The 16,385-nt window shown below is 46.7% G+C and overlaps 1 protein-coding gene and 1 pseudogene across 1 annotated transcript in view; one reads left to right on the top strand and one right to left on the bottom strand.

Moving 5' to 3' along the window:
• Positions 1-16,007, bottom strand: part of PARP1 (poly(ADP-ribose) polymerase 1) — a 62,156-nt gene extending 46,149 nt beyond the window's left edge. Inside the window, exons 1-4 of the mRNA XM_075863420.1 lie at positions 15,766-16,007; positions 10,552-10,714; positions 9,628-9,743; positions 8,438-8,655 (exon numbers count right to left, since the gene is read on the bottom strand). Coding sequence (XP_075719535.1) covers positions 8,438-8,655; positions 9,628-9,743; positions 10,552-10,714; positions 15,766-15,885 — 617 coding nt within the window. The 5' untranslated portion in view covers positions 15,886-16,007. The remainder of the gene's footprint in view (positions 1-8,437; positions 8,656-9,627; positions 9,744-10,551; positions 10,715-15,765) is intronic.
• Positions 4,438-5,397, top strand: LOC142758992 (adenosine receptor A1 pseudogene; annotated as a pseudogene).
• Positions 16,008-16,385: the final 378 nt, after the last annotated feature.

Raw genomic sequence — 16,385 nt, forward strand, 5'->3', positions numbered from 1 at the left:
GAAGAAGAGCATCTGGTGCGAGGAGGGAACGCACTAATAAATAGAGATCTAGAGACCCCGTGACAGTGAGAACACGGGAATCATCGGATCATCATTCCGGACGTCAGCTCAACGGACATGAAACAGCCCTGTAAGTCTTATACACATTGTATAGGATGAGCTCATTTTTTTATTTTTTTTAAATCTTAAATTTTTATTAAAAGATTTTTATACATTACAACCAAACAGAAATTGTGTGACCACCACCGATCATTAGAAAAACTGGGTCAGCAGGTAACGTATACAATTATCTTCATAAGAGAGTGAGCCACATTGCAAATACATTATATTAATTATCCTGTACTGATCCTGAGTTACATCCTGTATTATACTCCAGAGCTGCACTCACTATTCTGCTGGTGGAGTCACTGTACATACATTACATTACTTATCCTGTACTGATCCTGAGTTACATCCTGTATTATACTCCAGAGCTGCACTCACTATTCTGCTGGTGGAGTCACTGTGTACATACATTACATTACTTATCCTGTACTGATCCTGAGTTACATCCTGTATTATACTCCAGAGCTGCACTCACTATTCTGCTGGTGGAGTCACTGTGTACATACATTACATTACTTATCCTGTACTGATCCTGAGTTACATCCTGTATTATACTCCAGAGCTGCACTCACTATTCTGCTGGTGGAGTAACTGTGTACATACATTACATTACTTATCCTGTACTGAGCCTGAGTTACATCCTGTATTATACTCCAGAGCTGCACTCACTATTCTGCTGGTGGAGTCACTGTGTACATACATTACTGATCATGTACTAATCCTGAGTTACATCCTGTTAATGTATGTACACAGAGACTGCACCAGCAGAATAGTGAGTGCAGCTCTGGAGTATAATACAGGATGTAACTCAGGAACAGTACAAGTAATGTAATGTATGTACACAGTGACTCCTCCAGCAGAATAGTGAGTGCAGCTCTGGAGTATAATACAGGATATAACTCAGGATCAGTACAGAAGAAGTAATGTAATGTATGTACACAGTGACTCCACCAGCAGAATAGTGAGTGCAGCTCTGGTTCAGTACAGGATATGTAATGTAATGTATGTACACAGTGACTCCACCAGCAGAATAGTGAGTGCAGCTCTGGAGTATAATACAGGATATAACTCAGGATCAGTACAGGATAAGTAATGTAATGTATGTACACAGTGACTCCACCAGCAGAATAGTGAGTGCAGCTCTGGAGTATAATACAGGATGTAACTCAGGATCAGTACAGGATAAGTAATGTAATGTATGTGCACAGTGACTCCACCAGCAGAATAGTGAGTGCAGCTCTGGAGTATAATACAGCATATAACTCAGGATCAGTACAGGATAAGTAATGTATGTACAGAGTGACTCCTCCAGCAGAATAGTGAGTGCAGCTCTGGAGTATAATACAGAATATAACTCAGGATCAGTACAGGATAAGTAATGTAATGTATGTACACAGTGACTCCACCAGCAGAATAGTGAGTGCAGCTCCGGTTCAGTACAGGATATGTAATGTAATGTATGTACACAGTGACTCCACCAGCAGAATAGTGAGTGCAGCTCTGGAGTATAATACAGGATGTAACTCAGGATCAGTACAGGATAAGTAATGTAATGTATGTACACAGTGACTCCACCAGCAGAATAGTGAGTGCAGCTCTGGAGTATAATATAGTTATAATGTACAGCATTTACAAAGTCACTCAACTTCTTATATTATTGATTATATCTAGATAAGACTAAAACTGTACAAATGGTGTTGAAATGTGGACATACGTTTGCTGCATAACCGTCCTACAGTAAAGAATCATAAGGTAAAGGATCGGCAGCAGTTGATAGTGGTGAAGTCTTTTCCTCACCCAGGACTATCAGTAGAGGTTGAACTGCTACAAGATAGAGCCTGATATGAACTAGAAACTTAGGGGGACTCAGAAATGACAGACCTTTACAGCATGCGGAAGGGTGATCAGTCAGGGTTCAACCACTGGGGCTGAAGATCTGCACAATTTCCCCCTCCCTCCTGCCCTCTCGGAATACAAATTATTGCTGCAACCATGGAAATCCTGAAAATCGTCCACATTCAGACCTGGTGGATTTGTTGTAGATTCTCGGTGCGGTTTCAGCACTGAAAATCTGTAACCAAGTGCAATACATGTGAGTGGAGCTTTCAAAACCTTATTCACATGTAGCAGATTTTTCCGCTAAGGCCCCATGCACACGACCGTATTTTTGTCCACCCGTAAATACTGGCGTAAATACGGGTCCTTGGTCACACGTATTCCACCTGTATTTACGGGCACGTTTTTGGCTGCAAAATTGCACTGCACTAATCGGCAGCCCTTCTCTCTATCAGTGCAGTAATCGGCAGCCCTTCTCTCTATCAGTGCAGTAATCGGCAGCCCTTCTCTCTATCAGTGCAGTAATCGGCAGCCCTTCTCTCTATCAGTGCAGTAATCGGCAGCCCTTCTCTCTATCAGTGCAGTAATCGGCAGCCCTTCTCTCTATCAGTGCAGTAATCGGCAGCCCCTTCTCTCTATCAGTGCAGTAATCGGCAGCCCTTCTCTCTATCAGTGCAGTAATCGGCAGCCCTTCTCTCTATCAGTGCAGTAATCGGCAGCCCTTCTCTCTATCAGTGCAGTAATCGGCAGCCCTTCTCTCTATCAGTGCAGTAATCGGCAGCCCTTCTCTCTATCAGTGCAGTAATCGGCAGCCCTTCTCTCTATCAGTGCAGTAATCGGCAGCCCTTCTCTCTATCAGTGCAGTAATCGGCAGTCCCTTCTCTCTATCAGTGCAGGATAGAGAGAAGGGACAGCCCTTTCCGTAATAAAAGTAAAAGAATTTCATACTTACCGGCCGTTGTCTTGGTGACGCGTCCCTCTCTTCACATCCAGCCCGACCTCCCTGGACGCGGCAGTCCATGGGACCGCTGCAGCCAGTGATTGGCCTGTGATTGGCTGCAGTGCTCACATGGGCTGTAACGTCATCCCAGGAGGCCGGACTGGAGGAAGAAGCAGGGAGTGCTGGGTAAGTATGAACGTCTTTTCTTTTTTTTTTACAGCTTTATCTATATTGTGATCCACTGTCTAGGGTGCAGAAACAGTTACTGCCGATCATTTAACTCTTTCAGCACCCTGGACAGTGACTATTTACTGACGTCGCCTAGCAACGCCCAGACTTCTATGGGCTGCCCGTGCCGTAATTACGGCCTGAAATAGGACATTGTTCTATATTTTTCAACGGCACGGGCACCTTCCCGTAAGCAAACGGGGAGTTACCCGTGGCCAATAGAAGTCTGTGGGCCCGTAATTACGGCCCGTGATAACGGGCGTTTTTACGTTCGTGTGCATGCGGGATTTATACTGTGGATTTTACCCTTTACAATGCAATGAATGAAATCCACTGCTAATGTGCAACTAATATCCACAAGTACCACACGTTGCAAAATCCACAGCGGAAAAAATCTGCTACGTCTGAACATTTCCTAAGGGTAAGTTCCCACGTCACGTAAATACTGCAGATTTTCCGCCACAGATTTCGTTGCAGAAAATCGGCAGCATAATACAGTAGCAGCGGAGTGGATGAGATATGAACAAATCTCCACACGCTGCGTAAATGATAAGCCAAAAAAACGCTCCGAAATTGACCTGCGTTGCAGATTTTTTTTTTTATTCCGCAGCTTGTCAGTTGTATTTGCAAATCACTGCTTTCTTGTTGCAGGTTTTCCCTATTGAATTCAATTGGGAAGTAAAACCTGCAACAAATAGCAGATGTTGCGATTTTTGCGGCGGAAATGCTGCTATTCCAGCGCAAAAATCTCAAATGAGAAAAAAAATTATAAATAGAACTCATACTTACCCAGAATTCTATGCTTCTTCGTCCAGTGCGGCCTTCTGGGATGACGTTTCATCCCACGTGTCTTCCCGATCATTTAATCCCATTCATTAGTTGCAGAAATTGCACTAAATGGGCTGCAAGATTGTAACACGTCAGTGCCGGCCAAAACCCCCAGCCACGCATAGGACTGTGAGCAATAGGGTATCATATTGTAAACTGTAATTTGTGGTCCATACTGCTTGCCGTCATCTCTCTATCAGAGCAGGGAAGAATAGTCCTACTGGTGTATGCTGCAAACCTATGGCAGGTGTGTACAGCTCCGTAGGACATTAGCACCGTATTTGGGACAAGTACAGATCCAGGACACGGTTGCGTGCGTGACCTTATAGTTAGGCTGTGTTTACAATAGTGCAGCCTGCAGATCTATTCTTGCTGACCAATGAGGTCGGTCGTCATTCACCGCTATCCATTTAACCACGTATCGGCCAGAGTGAACAGAGTCCGATACAACGTTCATCCCTGCACAGCATCTAACACCCTTCCTTTCTGTTTCCAGCGCAATGAACGTCAGCATCGCCTCCGTTCCCGACCTCACATTCACACTGAACGTTCCTTACACGGCCGCCGAGATCGTGATCGCCGTCACCGCGACGTTAGGAAACATCCTGGTGTGCATCGCCGTGGTGCAAGACCGGAAGCTGTGGACAGTGACGAACTACTTTCTAGCGTCGCTGTCGGTGGCGGATGTGTGCGTGGGGGCATTTGCCATCCCGTCGGCCATCCTGACGACCGTTGGCATCCCCCGATACCACCTGGAGCTTTGCCTGTTGATGCTTTCCACTCTGATCATGCTGACCATGAGCTCAACCTTCAGCCTCCTGGCCATCTCGGTGGACCGCTACATCGCCATTCTCAACCCTCTGCGGTACAAGAGCATAATGACCCCCAACAACACATTCGTTCTCATCGTCACGGCCTGGATCGTGGCATTTCTTAGTGGGCTGATGCCACTGATGGGCTGGCATAAGCCCCCGCCCCCGGACGGTTACTGTATCTTCGTCCACGTTATTGACATGACTTACCTGGTCTATTTTTTTACCGTCACCTTTTTCTACTTGCCTCTAATAATTATGCTTGTGATCTATACCCAGATCTATGCCGCAGTAAAAAAGCAGCTACATGGCACAATGGTGGGCAACGCGGGCAAACATGGATCGGGGATGAAGGAGTTTAAGACCGCCACATCCCTCTTCACCATTATTTTCTTTTTCATGTTATGCTGGGCTCCTCTGCATGTTATGAATGGCATAAGCCTGCTCTGCCCACGCTGCTACATCCCCCCCGTCATTCTGGACATTGGCATCATCCTCACCCACGCCAATTCCGCCCTCAACCCCATCATGTATGTGTACAAGCTGAAGTCCTTCAGAAATTCCTTCAAGAAAGTCTTCAAGTGTAAGAACGCTGCAGTCCTCACGACCAAACGGACCAATCAAACCTCCGTTTCGCATCTACACTAATAAATTGGGCGCGGAAGGTTCTGAAACGACCGCAATATTCCGACATAGACGTAAAAATCCATACATGACTGTCATAAATGATCTATCCCTTCAAGAATCGCTCTGGGGCTTACCAGTTTTGTGTAGAATGAAAAATTCTGCAACTTTTTTTTTTGAGTATCGATTCCTCACCTTTTGAAAAATCTCTGCTTGCTGTCAGTGAATGGGAACATTCGTGTTTGCCTCCTGAGGAAGAAAACAATTGCATCCAGTCTAGACAATCCTCTCTGAGCGAAACACACCAGCAGTACACATCTCTCTCCTGTCCTGATAGTTTGTTACAATGTATCAGCGCAGGTTTATCAGCCTGAAGTCCAGACAGTTTTGCTCACGGAGGATTGTTCTGTTCACCGTCATATTAGCAAATGTTGACCGATTTTTCTGTTTTGTCAACGGGTGAATTTAATATTCAAAAGACGTATTTCTTGGAGTAAGAGAATGAAGGATCTATATTATATATTATATCAGTCTCCATGGTATTATATGCGGGAAATACATCTCCGACAGCAAGCAGAGATTTTAAAAATGATAAAAAAAATGTGTCGTGTTAGGGACTATGGACATCACAGGGGGGGGGGGGGGGTCCCTCACTTGGGAACCTACTCTTACAGCCAGAATGGAGAGACGCTCCGTACGAGTGTACACCGTTCTAGCGGACTTGAGCCGTCCTTGTATTATAGGACAGTGATTTGAATGGCCGCCATGTAATACTACATTTCCCCTGCAGTGGCCGCTGTAGGGGAAATGCCTGGCTGGCTGCCGGCTTTACTCAAAAAAATCATCTGTTTGCCAGGAGAGCCGGGGGCTGATCGTCCCAGCAGACGCATTTGTCTCTGATGAATCCAGCCCTTTAGTGCATAATCTACCTCGCCGATTTCTAAAAAGACAATATGATTGTAAAGTTTCTTGAAGCAACTACTACAGAGTATATAATCCGCACAATCATATTTTAGCACAGCTCATTCCCAATGTATTATTTTTTTTTTTTTTAAAGACCAAATAAAAATAAATAAAACACTTAATTCCGTTGTGACAACATTCACTGGTGTTTAACAATTACCATTCCCATTGGATTTGCCAACCAGCTTTTTGCAAAAGCTTCATGAGCATGTTCACCATTTTACAGTATATTACAAGTGGAGTCATTTGCACTGATCTTGAATTACATCCTGTATAAGACTCCAGAGCTGCACTCACTATTCTGCTGGTGGAGTCACTGTGTACATACATTACTTATCCTGTACTGATCCTGAGTTACATCCTGTATTATACTCCAGAGCTGCACTCACTATTCTGCTGGTGGAGTCACTGTGTACATACATTACATTACTTATCCTGAGTTACATCCTGTATTATACTCCAGAGCTGCACTCACTATTCTGCTGGTGGAGTCACTGTGTACATACATTACATTACTTATCCTGTACTGATCCTGAGTTACATCCTGTATTATACTCCAGAGCTGCACTCACTATTCTGCTGGTGGAGTCACTGTGTACATACATTACTTATCCTGTACTAATCCTGAGTTACATCCTGTATTATACTCCAGAGCTGCACTCACTATTCTGCTGGTGGAGTCACTGTGTACATACATTACAATACTTATCCTGAGTTACATCCTGTATTATACTCCAGAGCTGCACTCACTATTCTGCTGGTGGAGTCACTGTGTACATACATTACTTATCCTGTACTGATCCTGAGTTATATCCTGTATTATACTCCAGAGCTGCACTCACTATTCTGCTGGTGGAGTCACTGTGTACATACATTACATTACTTATCCTGTACCGATCCTGAGTTACATCCTGTATTATACTCCAGAGCTGCACTCACTATTCTGCTGGTGGAGTCACTGTGTACATACATTACATTACTTATCCTGAGTTACATCCTGTATTATACTCCAGAGCTGCACTCACTATTCTGCTGGTGGAGTCACTGTGTACATACATTACATTACTTATCCTGTACTGATCCTGAGTTACATCCTGTATTATACTCCAGAGCTGCACTCACTATTCTGCTGGTGGAGTCACTGTGTACATACATTACTTATCCTGTACTAATCCTGAGTTACATCCTGTATTATACTCCAGAGCTGCACTCACTATTCTGCTGGTGGAGTCACTGTGTACATACATTACAATACTTATCCTGAGTTACATCCTGTATTATACTCCAGAGCTGCACTCACTATTCTGCTGGTGGAGTCACTGTGTACATACATTACTTATCCTGTACTGATCCTGAGTTATATCCTGTATTATACTCCAGAGCTGCACTCACTATTCTGCTGGTGGAGTCACTGTGTACATACATTACATTACTTATCCTGTACCGATCCTGAGTTACATCCTGTATTATACTCCAGAGCTGCACTCACTATTCTGCTGGTGGAGTCACTGTGTACATACATTACATTACTTATCCTGTACTGATCCTGAGTTATATCCTGTATTATACTCCAGAGCTGCACTCACTATTCTGCTGGTGGTCACTGTGTACATACATTACATTACTTATCCTGTACTGATCCGGAGTTACATCCTGTATTATACTCCAGAGCTGTATTCACCCCCTATCTGTCCTCTGTTCAGTGTAAATTCTGTCTTGAGCTGCAGATAGGAGTAATTTGAGACAGACTGGTTGCTAGGGAACTGCTGCGTGTTGTCAAGCAGAGTATCCCCGGCAAACAAACTGTCAGACATAATTGAACGCAAACTTAGATTGGAACTGTGCAGATAAGCGCGAAGGCAAAAAACAGCTTGGCAGAAGTGTCACCCCCATATCAGACTGCAGTATTAATGACTAGTGCAGGGGGCCGCAGGTATCGCTCCCTCACCGGCCCTGCTCTCGGTATAACGCAGTGCATCAGCTTCCGCCACCGTTCTCTTTTTATTTTTCTCAAAAGAGACCCTCTCCTAAATTCTGAGCTGCACAGACTTATGATGAATTGAAATAATTAGCACAGATGACACGCAGCGCACATACATACCCCGTCTCATTCTTCACTGCCGGGAGCTTGGCTTTCAGGGTATCCTTGTCCTCTGCCTTGAGGAGGCTGAAGCACTTCATCTGGCTGGCGCTGTACATGGAGAGGAACCCAAGTTCTTCCCTGCGACTCACAAAGCAGTCTGGGTGATACCAGCGATCAATCATGCCCAGCTGAGGCCGCTCCACATCCACGCTCTTCTTAGATAATCTCACCTGACCCTGAAAAACAAGACACGCAGTCAGTGACCGTGAGCCATATGGGGGGTGGGGTACGCATGGGAATACATAAAGGGTGACTAAACTTTCAAAAAACTTCGGACATGTCATAGTGACATGTCAGAAGTTTTGATCGGTGGAGGTCCGAGCACTGAGACCCCCACCGATCGCTAAAACGAAGCGGCAGAAGCACTCGTGTGAGCACTGAGCCGCTTTGTTTCTGATCGGCTTTTCTCTAAAAGTCGAGAAATTGGTGTACGGGCTCAATAGAAAGTCTATGGGTCCGTGCACCGGCTTTCTGAGAAAAGCCGATCAGAAATGATCGCTCGATCACTTCTGCCGCTTCATTTTAGCAATCGGCTTTTCTCGGAAAGCCGATGTAACCATGTACGGACCCATAGACTTTCTATTGAGCCCGTACACCAATTGCTCAGCTTTTCGAGAAAAGTCGATCAGAAACAAAGCGGCTCAGCACTCAACCGAGTACTTCTGCCGGTTCGTTTTAGCGATCGGTGGGGATCTAAGTGCTCCTACCCCCACCAATCAAAACTTCGGACATGTCAGAAGTTCATTGAAAGTTTAGTTACCCTTTACCTTTGAGATACTTTGTCTTCCCTCTCAGAGAGACGCAGCATCAATGGCAGATGAGGTCTTGTCCATTAAGAAACTCATTAGCATAAAGCTAAAATAGGTCATAACTCCGTCAAAAATGATGGTTTTTCTAAATAAAAAACACTGCTGTTATCTACATTACAGCGCCGATCACATCATGTACAAGAGAGGCCACTTATAATGTGGTGACAGAGACGCTTTAACTGTAAGGCTGTGTGTAGGGAAGCAGCGGATTTGGAGCTGTGTATCAGGGAAATAGATGGCCAACCTATATTAAAATATATTATGAAATTTACCGCTGCAGGATTTTGGATGTGAAAAATGTAAAAAAATAAATAAAGAATGTAATCCTATTCATTTTACCTTCTCGATCTTTTCCTCGCAGCCTTTGCAGGTGCTTCTGTTGGACTTTGCGTATTCAGCTGCAAAATCATTCAGTGTCATGTCTGCTTTTCCTCCTTTAGCTTCACCTCCAGGTCCTGGGGGGGGGGGGGGGGGGGGGAGGCAAGCGCATAATCAGTCAGCCGGAATATATATATATATATATATATATATATATATATATATATATATACATACACACACACACACACACATCTCTCCACAGTAACATGCAAGTCATGACGATTATAAATAAAAAAAAGTAAGTGAACCCTGATCACCAGTGCATATACCGGTTTCTGGTAAAGCTGAGCGACCGCCAATATGACCGCCAGTACAGCTCCACAATGATGCTGCTTTCATGAAGACCGCCATTGCAATAGTGATGGAGCAGTAGGAGCTGTTAATTCACTGATTATGTGCTGCTCACACAGGTGCAGAGCTCGTTACAGTGTATAAGAGCTCTCTCTTCTAAAGGTAAGGCCCAACGGAGAAGCATTGACGCTGGCGCAATACTTCAGACAGCCGCACTGACGCCCTGTTCGGTGCGGCTGTGAAGTTGTTAGTCAACGGCCTTGCGTTGTTCTGAGTATAACGGCTGTTTACCTGCATAATTATGGCTTCACGATGTTGGCGGTGAACAGCCGTTTTAGTCGAAACAAAGCATGGCCATTGACTAGCAACACGACAGCCCGCCGAATAGGGTGCCGGACGCATTGCGGCAGCTCCGTGGAGCCTTAAAACTAAAGCCCTGCTGTTGTCAGTAGGATATGATCAGGAAAAACAAAACAATGATGTTTCCACTCACCGACAGCAAACAGAGATCTTCAAAACAGCATTATTGAAACTAAAAGAATCCACAAAACCAGAAAAGCCCTTTAAGATTAAGCAACGTCTCCAACCTACCGCCAGCTGCTCCCCCCGTTTCAATCGCCTTCTTGATCTTCTCCTGATCCTCCCACCGCAGCTCCGTGAAGCCATCAATTTCGCCATTAGATAAGACTCGTGCCCGCTTCCAGAAACAGGAATAGTGGTGCCAGTGTGGGACCTTCCCATCAAACATGGGAGACTACGGGGGAAAAAAACAAAACAATCACATTGAAAGTACCAATGAAAATGAAATCCATGTAAAGAATGAACATACGAGCGCCGCGTTCCCTTCCAGCAGCTAATTGGGTCAGGGTGTCGAGAGTCAGACCCCCCCACGGTCTAATACTGATGGCCCATCCTAAGGATAGTCTAAATTTTATTTAAAATTGTGTATAATCCCTTTAACTCTAAAACGCTACGTGCACTTTTGCAACCAGATTTTTTACTGTCCCAACGCATCTAGAAAAAAAATTGAATAAAACTTTGCAAATAGTCTTGATTAGAAGTCTCCTACTGTTTAGTGCATGCAGCTCCGATCCAGACTTATGTGTCACCATAGTTACAGACAACAAGGACTGTGTGTAGTCTGGCCCTGCAGTCATGAGTCAGGCTATGCTCACATGTCACATATGAAAATCCGGCAGAGGAGTAGGGAGCGGACCATGTTCACACATTCAGGTGCAGATTCCGCTGGTAATGCGGGAGAATGGGGTATTATACACCCTGTGCACACGCTCAGAAAAATGTCAGCGTCGAATAATAAACGCACCGCGAATGTCAAAATCTGCAGCATGTTCGTTATTGCCGCGGATTAGCGCCATTGAAATACAAATCGCGTGCGGATCTGCTGGCCAAGTCGCAGCAGGAATTAAGAGTTTCTGGTGCGGATTTCTGCAGCAAACATCTATGCCGGGTTTCCCTATGGCAACGTGATGTGTGAACAGAGCCTAAAAGGTCCTTTTACACAGGGCAGCGATCGGCAGATGAACGAGCAACAACCGCGTCCCCGTCTATAGCTCCGTGTGACAGGAGCAAACGAGCGCCGATCAACGAGGCAATTGTTGCACCGGCCACAATTGGATGCAACGTATTTCGGTGCGTTCGGTCCGGGACTTGCGGCTGAAATACGTTCCGTCCTTTACGGCCCGAACATGCTCGTGTGAATCCAGTCTCATAGGGCCTTAATGCAGGACTGCAGATCAGACTACACAGAGCTTGTTCGTAGTCTGTAACCATGGAGACACATAGGTCTGTACAGGAGCTGTAACAATTATAAAGATCTTTCTCTATCCACCCCATTATTTTAGAAGAAAATGAAGGAGTCTACCAACTTAAAGAGACTCTGTCACCACATTATAAGTGCCCTGTCTCCTACATAAGGAGATCGGCGCTATAATGTAGGTGACAGCAGTGCTTTTTATTTTAAAAAACGATCTATTTTTACCACTTTATTAACGATTTTAGATTTATGCTAATGAGTTGCTTAATGCCCAAGTGGGCGTGTATTCACTTTAGACCAAGTGGGCGTTGTACAGGGGAGTGTATGACGCTGACCAATCAGAGTCATGCACTCCTCTCCATTCATTTACTCAGCGCATAGGGATCCTGCTAGTATAAGACAGCACATAAGGATCTAACACATTAACAATACTGAAGTGTTTAGACAGTGAATAGACATTCCACGGGATGTCTATTCACAATCTCTGCACTTCGTTACTGTTTCTATGGTAGTTACAGCAGAGGACGCGTAATCTCGCGAGATTACACTGTGAATGACAGGTTACAACGAGATCACGCTTCCTCGGCTGTAACTACCATAGAAACAGTAACGAAGTGCAGAGATTGTGAATAGACATCCCGTGGAATGTCTATTCACTGTCTAAACACTTCAGTATTGTTAATGTGTTAGTATAAGACAGCACATAGTGATCTAGCAGGATCCCTATGCGCTGAGTAAATGAATGGAGAGGAGTGCATGATGCTGATTGGTCACTGATTGGTCAGCATCATACACTCCTCTGTACAACGCCCACTTGGTCTAAAGTGAATACACGCCATCTTGGGCATTAAGCAACTCATTAGCATAAATCTAAAAATGCTAATAAAGTGGTAGATCGTTTTTTTTAAAATAAAAAGCACTGCTGTCACCTACATTACAGCGCCCATCTCCTTATATAGGAGACAGGGCACTTATAATGTGGTGACAGAGCCTCTTTAAAACATTTATCATTTATCCACTGGGTGGGCGATGTTAGATCGGTCGGGGTCCAACCGCAGGACCCACACAGATTGCTAGAACAGCTGTTTCCATCTGTGCCATAGACTTTGGAAGGAGAAGCAGCAGCGAGCCTGCTCAATCCCCATGTCCTCCTTCCGGGCAGTCATGAGGAAACTGGGGTCCCCTGTTCTAACAATCAGTGGGGTTCCCATCAGTCAGACCCCGTCAATCTAAAATTTATCACCTACCCTATAAATACCAGATAAAAGACTTCAGGCTCGCATACCCCTTTAATTTAGGAGCGCAGAAGTCTATTATATCCTGTTATGCAAATCAATCCAATCTAAATTCACATAAAATTAACACGACAAAAGAGCCGATAAACCGGAGGAGGAGGATGGGGATAATAGTCCGTAGAGGAGACCATAAATCAGCGGGGGAGGGGGTGTCTGCTAATTACAAGCATTCCAACGGTGACTGATGACCTGCGGAGCGCTCTGGTGTCCCAATAATCAGAAGATCACCCCGAGGTAGATCTCATATTACAGAACCCAGATAACTGCCCTCCACCACAATGTCACACACCCTCCCCTAAAGAAGACCCCCACACGTAGCCACAAGAGTCCACGAATAACTACAGGACAAGCTGTGCGCATCCATTATACTAATCAACACACTAAGAACTAATTGCAATCTACTGTTCCCTGTTATCAGCCACTGTAAGGTTCTCCAGAAAAAGCAGATCAGCGGATCTGACCTAGAACTCCAGGCACATTCCATAAAAAAATGCACCACATTGTGTTGCGGTTTTATGTGCAGAATTTCCGCCGTAGTAATGGCGACACATCTCTCCGTTGTTGTGCGGTCTGGCCTCCTGGGACGGCGCTGCAGCCCGTGATTGGCTGCAGAAGTCAATTGGGATGAAACGTCATCTCTGGAGTCCGGGCTGGACGCAGAGAGTTCTGGGTAAGGGCCTGTTCACATCAGCGTTGGCTTTCCGTTCTCGGGTTCCGTCGGAGGTTTCCGCAACGGAAGGTCAAACTGAAACCACAGCTACCATTTCCATCACCATTGATATCAATGGTGACGGAAACATTGCTAATGATTTCCGTTAGTCACCATTCCGGCAGATATCCGTTGGAATCAATAGCGCAGTCGACTCTATTGATTCCGTCGTTACAGTTACCTAAAGCGTATCAGAGCTGTGTCTTCTAACAATCCCAGCACCTGTGTGATCACATGACCCTGTAACAAGCCCTGCACCTGTGTGCCCATCCCGACCCTGGAATTAGCTGGGTGCCTGTGTGTCCATCACATGACCATGTAACGAGCCGGGCGCCTGTGTGTCTATCACATGACCATGTAACGAGCCGGGCGCCTGTGTGTCCATCACATGACCATGTAACGATCCCAGTGCCTGTGTGTGTCCATCACGTGACCATGTAACGAGCCGTGTGCCTGTGTGTCCATCACGTGACCATGTAACGAGCCGGGCGCCTGTGTGTCCATCACGTGACCATGTAACGAGCCGGGCGCCTGTGTGTCCATCACATGACCATGTAACGAGCCGGGCGCCTGTGTGTCCATCACATGACCATGTAACGAGCCGGGCGCCTGTGTGTCCATCACATGACCATGTAACGAGCCGGGCGCCTGTGTGTCCATCACATGACCATGTAACGAGCCGGGCGCCTGTGTGTCCATCACATGACCATGTAACGAGCCAGGCGCCTGTGTGTCCATCACGTGACCATGTAACGAGCCGGGCGCCTGTGTGTCCATCACGTGACCATGTAACGAGCCGGGCGCCTGTGTGTCCATCACGTGACCATGTAACAAGCCGGGCGCCTGTGTGTCCATCACATGACTAGAACAGAACTATATCCACTGGAAGCAAACAATGAACGTTCCCACTGAATAACAGAAAGCAGAGATTTTGAAATCCCTGAGAAATGAAATACAGAAAGTTTATTGGAAAATTGTAGAACTTTTAATTATACAAAAAAAAAAAAATTGAATCTGAACGACCCCTTTAATCCTTACAATAAACAGTGGCCCGTCAGTCGGGTTCAGGGCCGAGATCTGCGGCATGTGGGGCCCGTGCAGAAGTTTACACGCCCTCGTCCACGCAGCGGCGGATCAGGTCACACGCGGATATTTTCCTGCAACAATTCATTGGACGTCTACCAGACACCGGGGTCATTGCAAAAGTTTTATCACCCTCCTAGTTGTAAAGTATTAGCCGCCTAACATTCTTATAGAGGTCGCCAAACTGTGCTGGCGTATTAGTAAGAGCCCCCCGGCGACTGTGACCAAGAGCCCCCCGGCGACTGTGACCAAGAGCCCCCCGGCGACTGTGACCAAGAGCCCCCCGGCGACTGTGACCAAGAGCGCCCCGGCGACTGTGACCAAGAGCGCCCCGGCGACTGTGACCAAGAGCGCCCCGGCGACTGTGACCAAGAGCGCCCCGGCGACTGTGACCAAGAGCCCCCCGGCGACTGTGACCAAGAGCCCCCCGGCGACTGTGACCAAGAGCCCCCCGGCGACTGTGACCAAGAGCCCCCCGGCGACTGTGACCAAGAGCCCCCCGGCGACTGTGACCAAGAGCCCCCCGGCGACTGTGACCAAGAGCGCCCCGGCGACTGTGACCAAGAGCGCCCCGGCGACTGTGACCAAGAGCGCCCCGGCGACTGTGACCAAGAGCGCCCCCGCAACGGTTACCAAGCGCGCCCCCGCAACGGTTACCAAGAGGGCCCCGCAACGGTTACCAAGAGGGCCCCCGCAACGGTTACCAAGAGGGCCCCCGCAACGGTTACCAAGAGGGCCCCCGCAACTGTTACCAAGAGGGCCCCCGGCAAATGTTAAAGGGGGTGTTATAACATTTCTTAAAGGGGCAGATAAGCGCTGCATACAGGAAGTCTACCCCTGGCACAGCTCCACATTTCATATACAGCCATGTTACTGTGGAGGCCTCCACCCCCTCCCATACCGGTCTATACCCTCCCAGCCACACGACGATGCCGCATGATTACCTGCACCATGATGGCGAGCCGCAGCGACTCCTTAGCGATGTTATCCCCGCATTTCTTACAGGAGGCCCGGCTGCTCTTGGCGTACTCGGCCCGGTAAAGCTTCTCGGAGGCCTCGGCCATGACTGCAGGAAAGACACGGAGATGAGCCGGGCAGGACACACACTCAGAGCACAGGAGGACCAGAGGCGTGCGGACAGGAGCCCGCCACACAACAAACTAGGCAAGAAAAGCCGAGAGCCGAGCGCAATCCGCACCTCACACAGCCGTCTGCGGCTCGGCTATCGACTATCCTCCCTGCTGGGAAGAAGAGGCTAGAAAGACGAGATAACGGGGCTGGGACGGGGGACATCACGTGGTCTGGAGTGCTTGGGCTGTTTGGTTCAGGGGGCACTATGTGTAGCAGTATTATATTCAGGGGGCACTGTGTGTAGCACTATTATATATTCAGGGGGCACAATGTGTAGCAGTATTATATATTCAGAGGGCACCATGTGTAGCAGTATTATATTCAGGGGGCACTATGTGTAGCAGTATTATATTCAGGGGGCACTATGTGTAGCACTATTATATATTCAGAGGGCACCATGTGTAGCAGTATTATATTCAGGGGGCACTATGTG

Source organism: Rhinoderma darwinii, chromosome 4 (genome assembly GCF_050947455.1).
Source record: "Rhinoderma darwinii isolate aRhiDar2 chromosome 4, aRhiDar2.hap1, whole genome shotgun sequence".
NCBI classification, from domain to species: domain Eukaryota; kingdom Metazoa; phylum Chordata; class Amphibia; order Anura; family Rhinodermatidae; genus Rhinoderma; species Rhinoderma darwinii.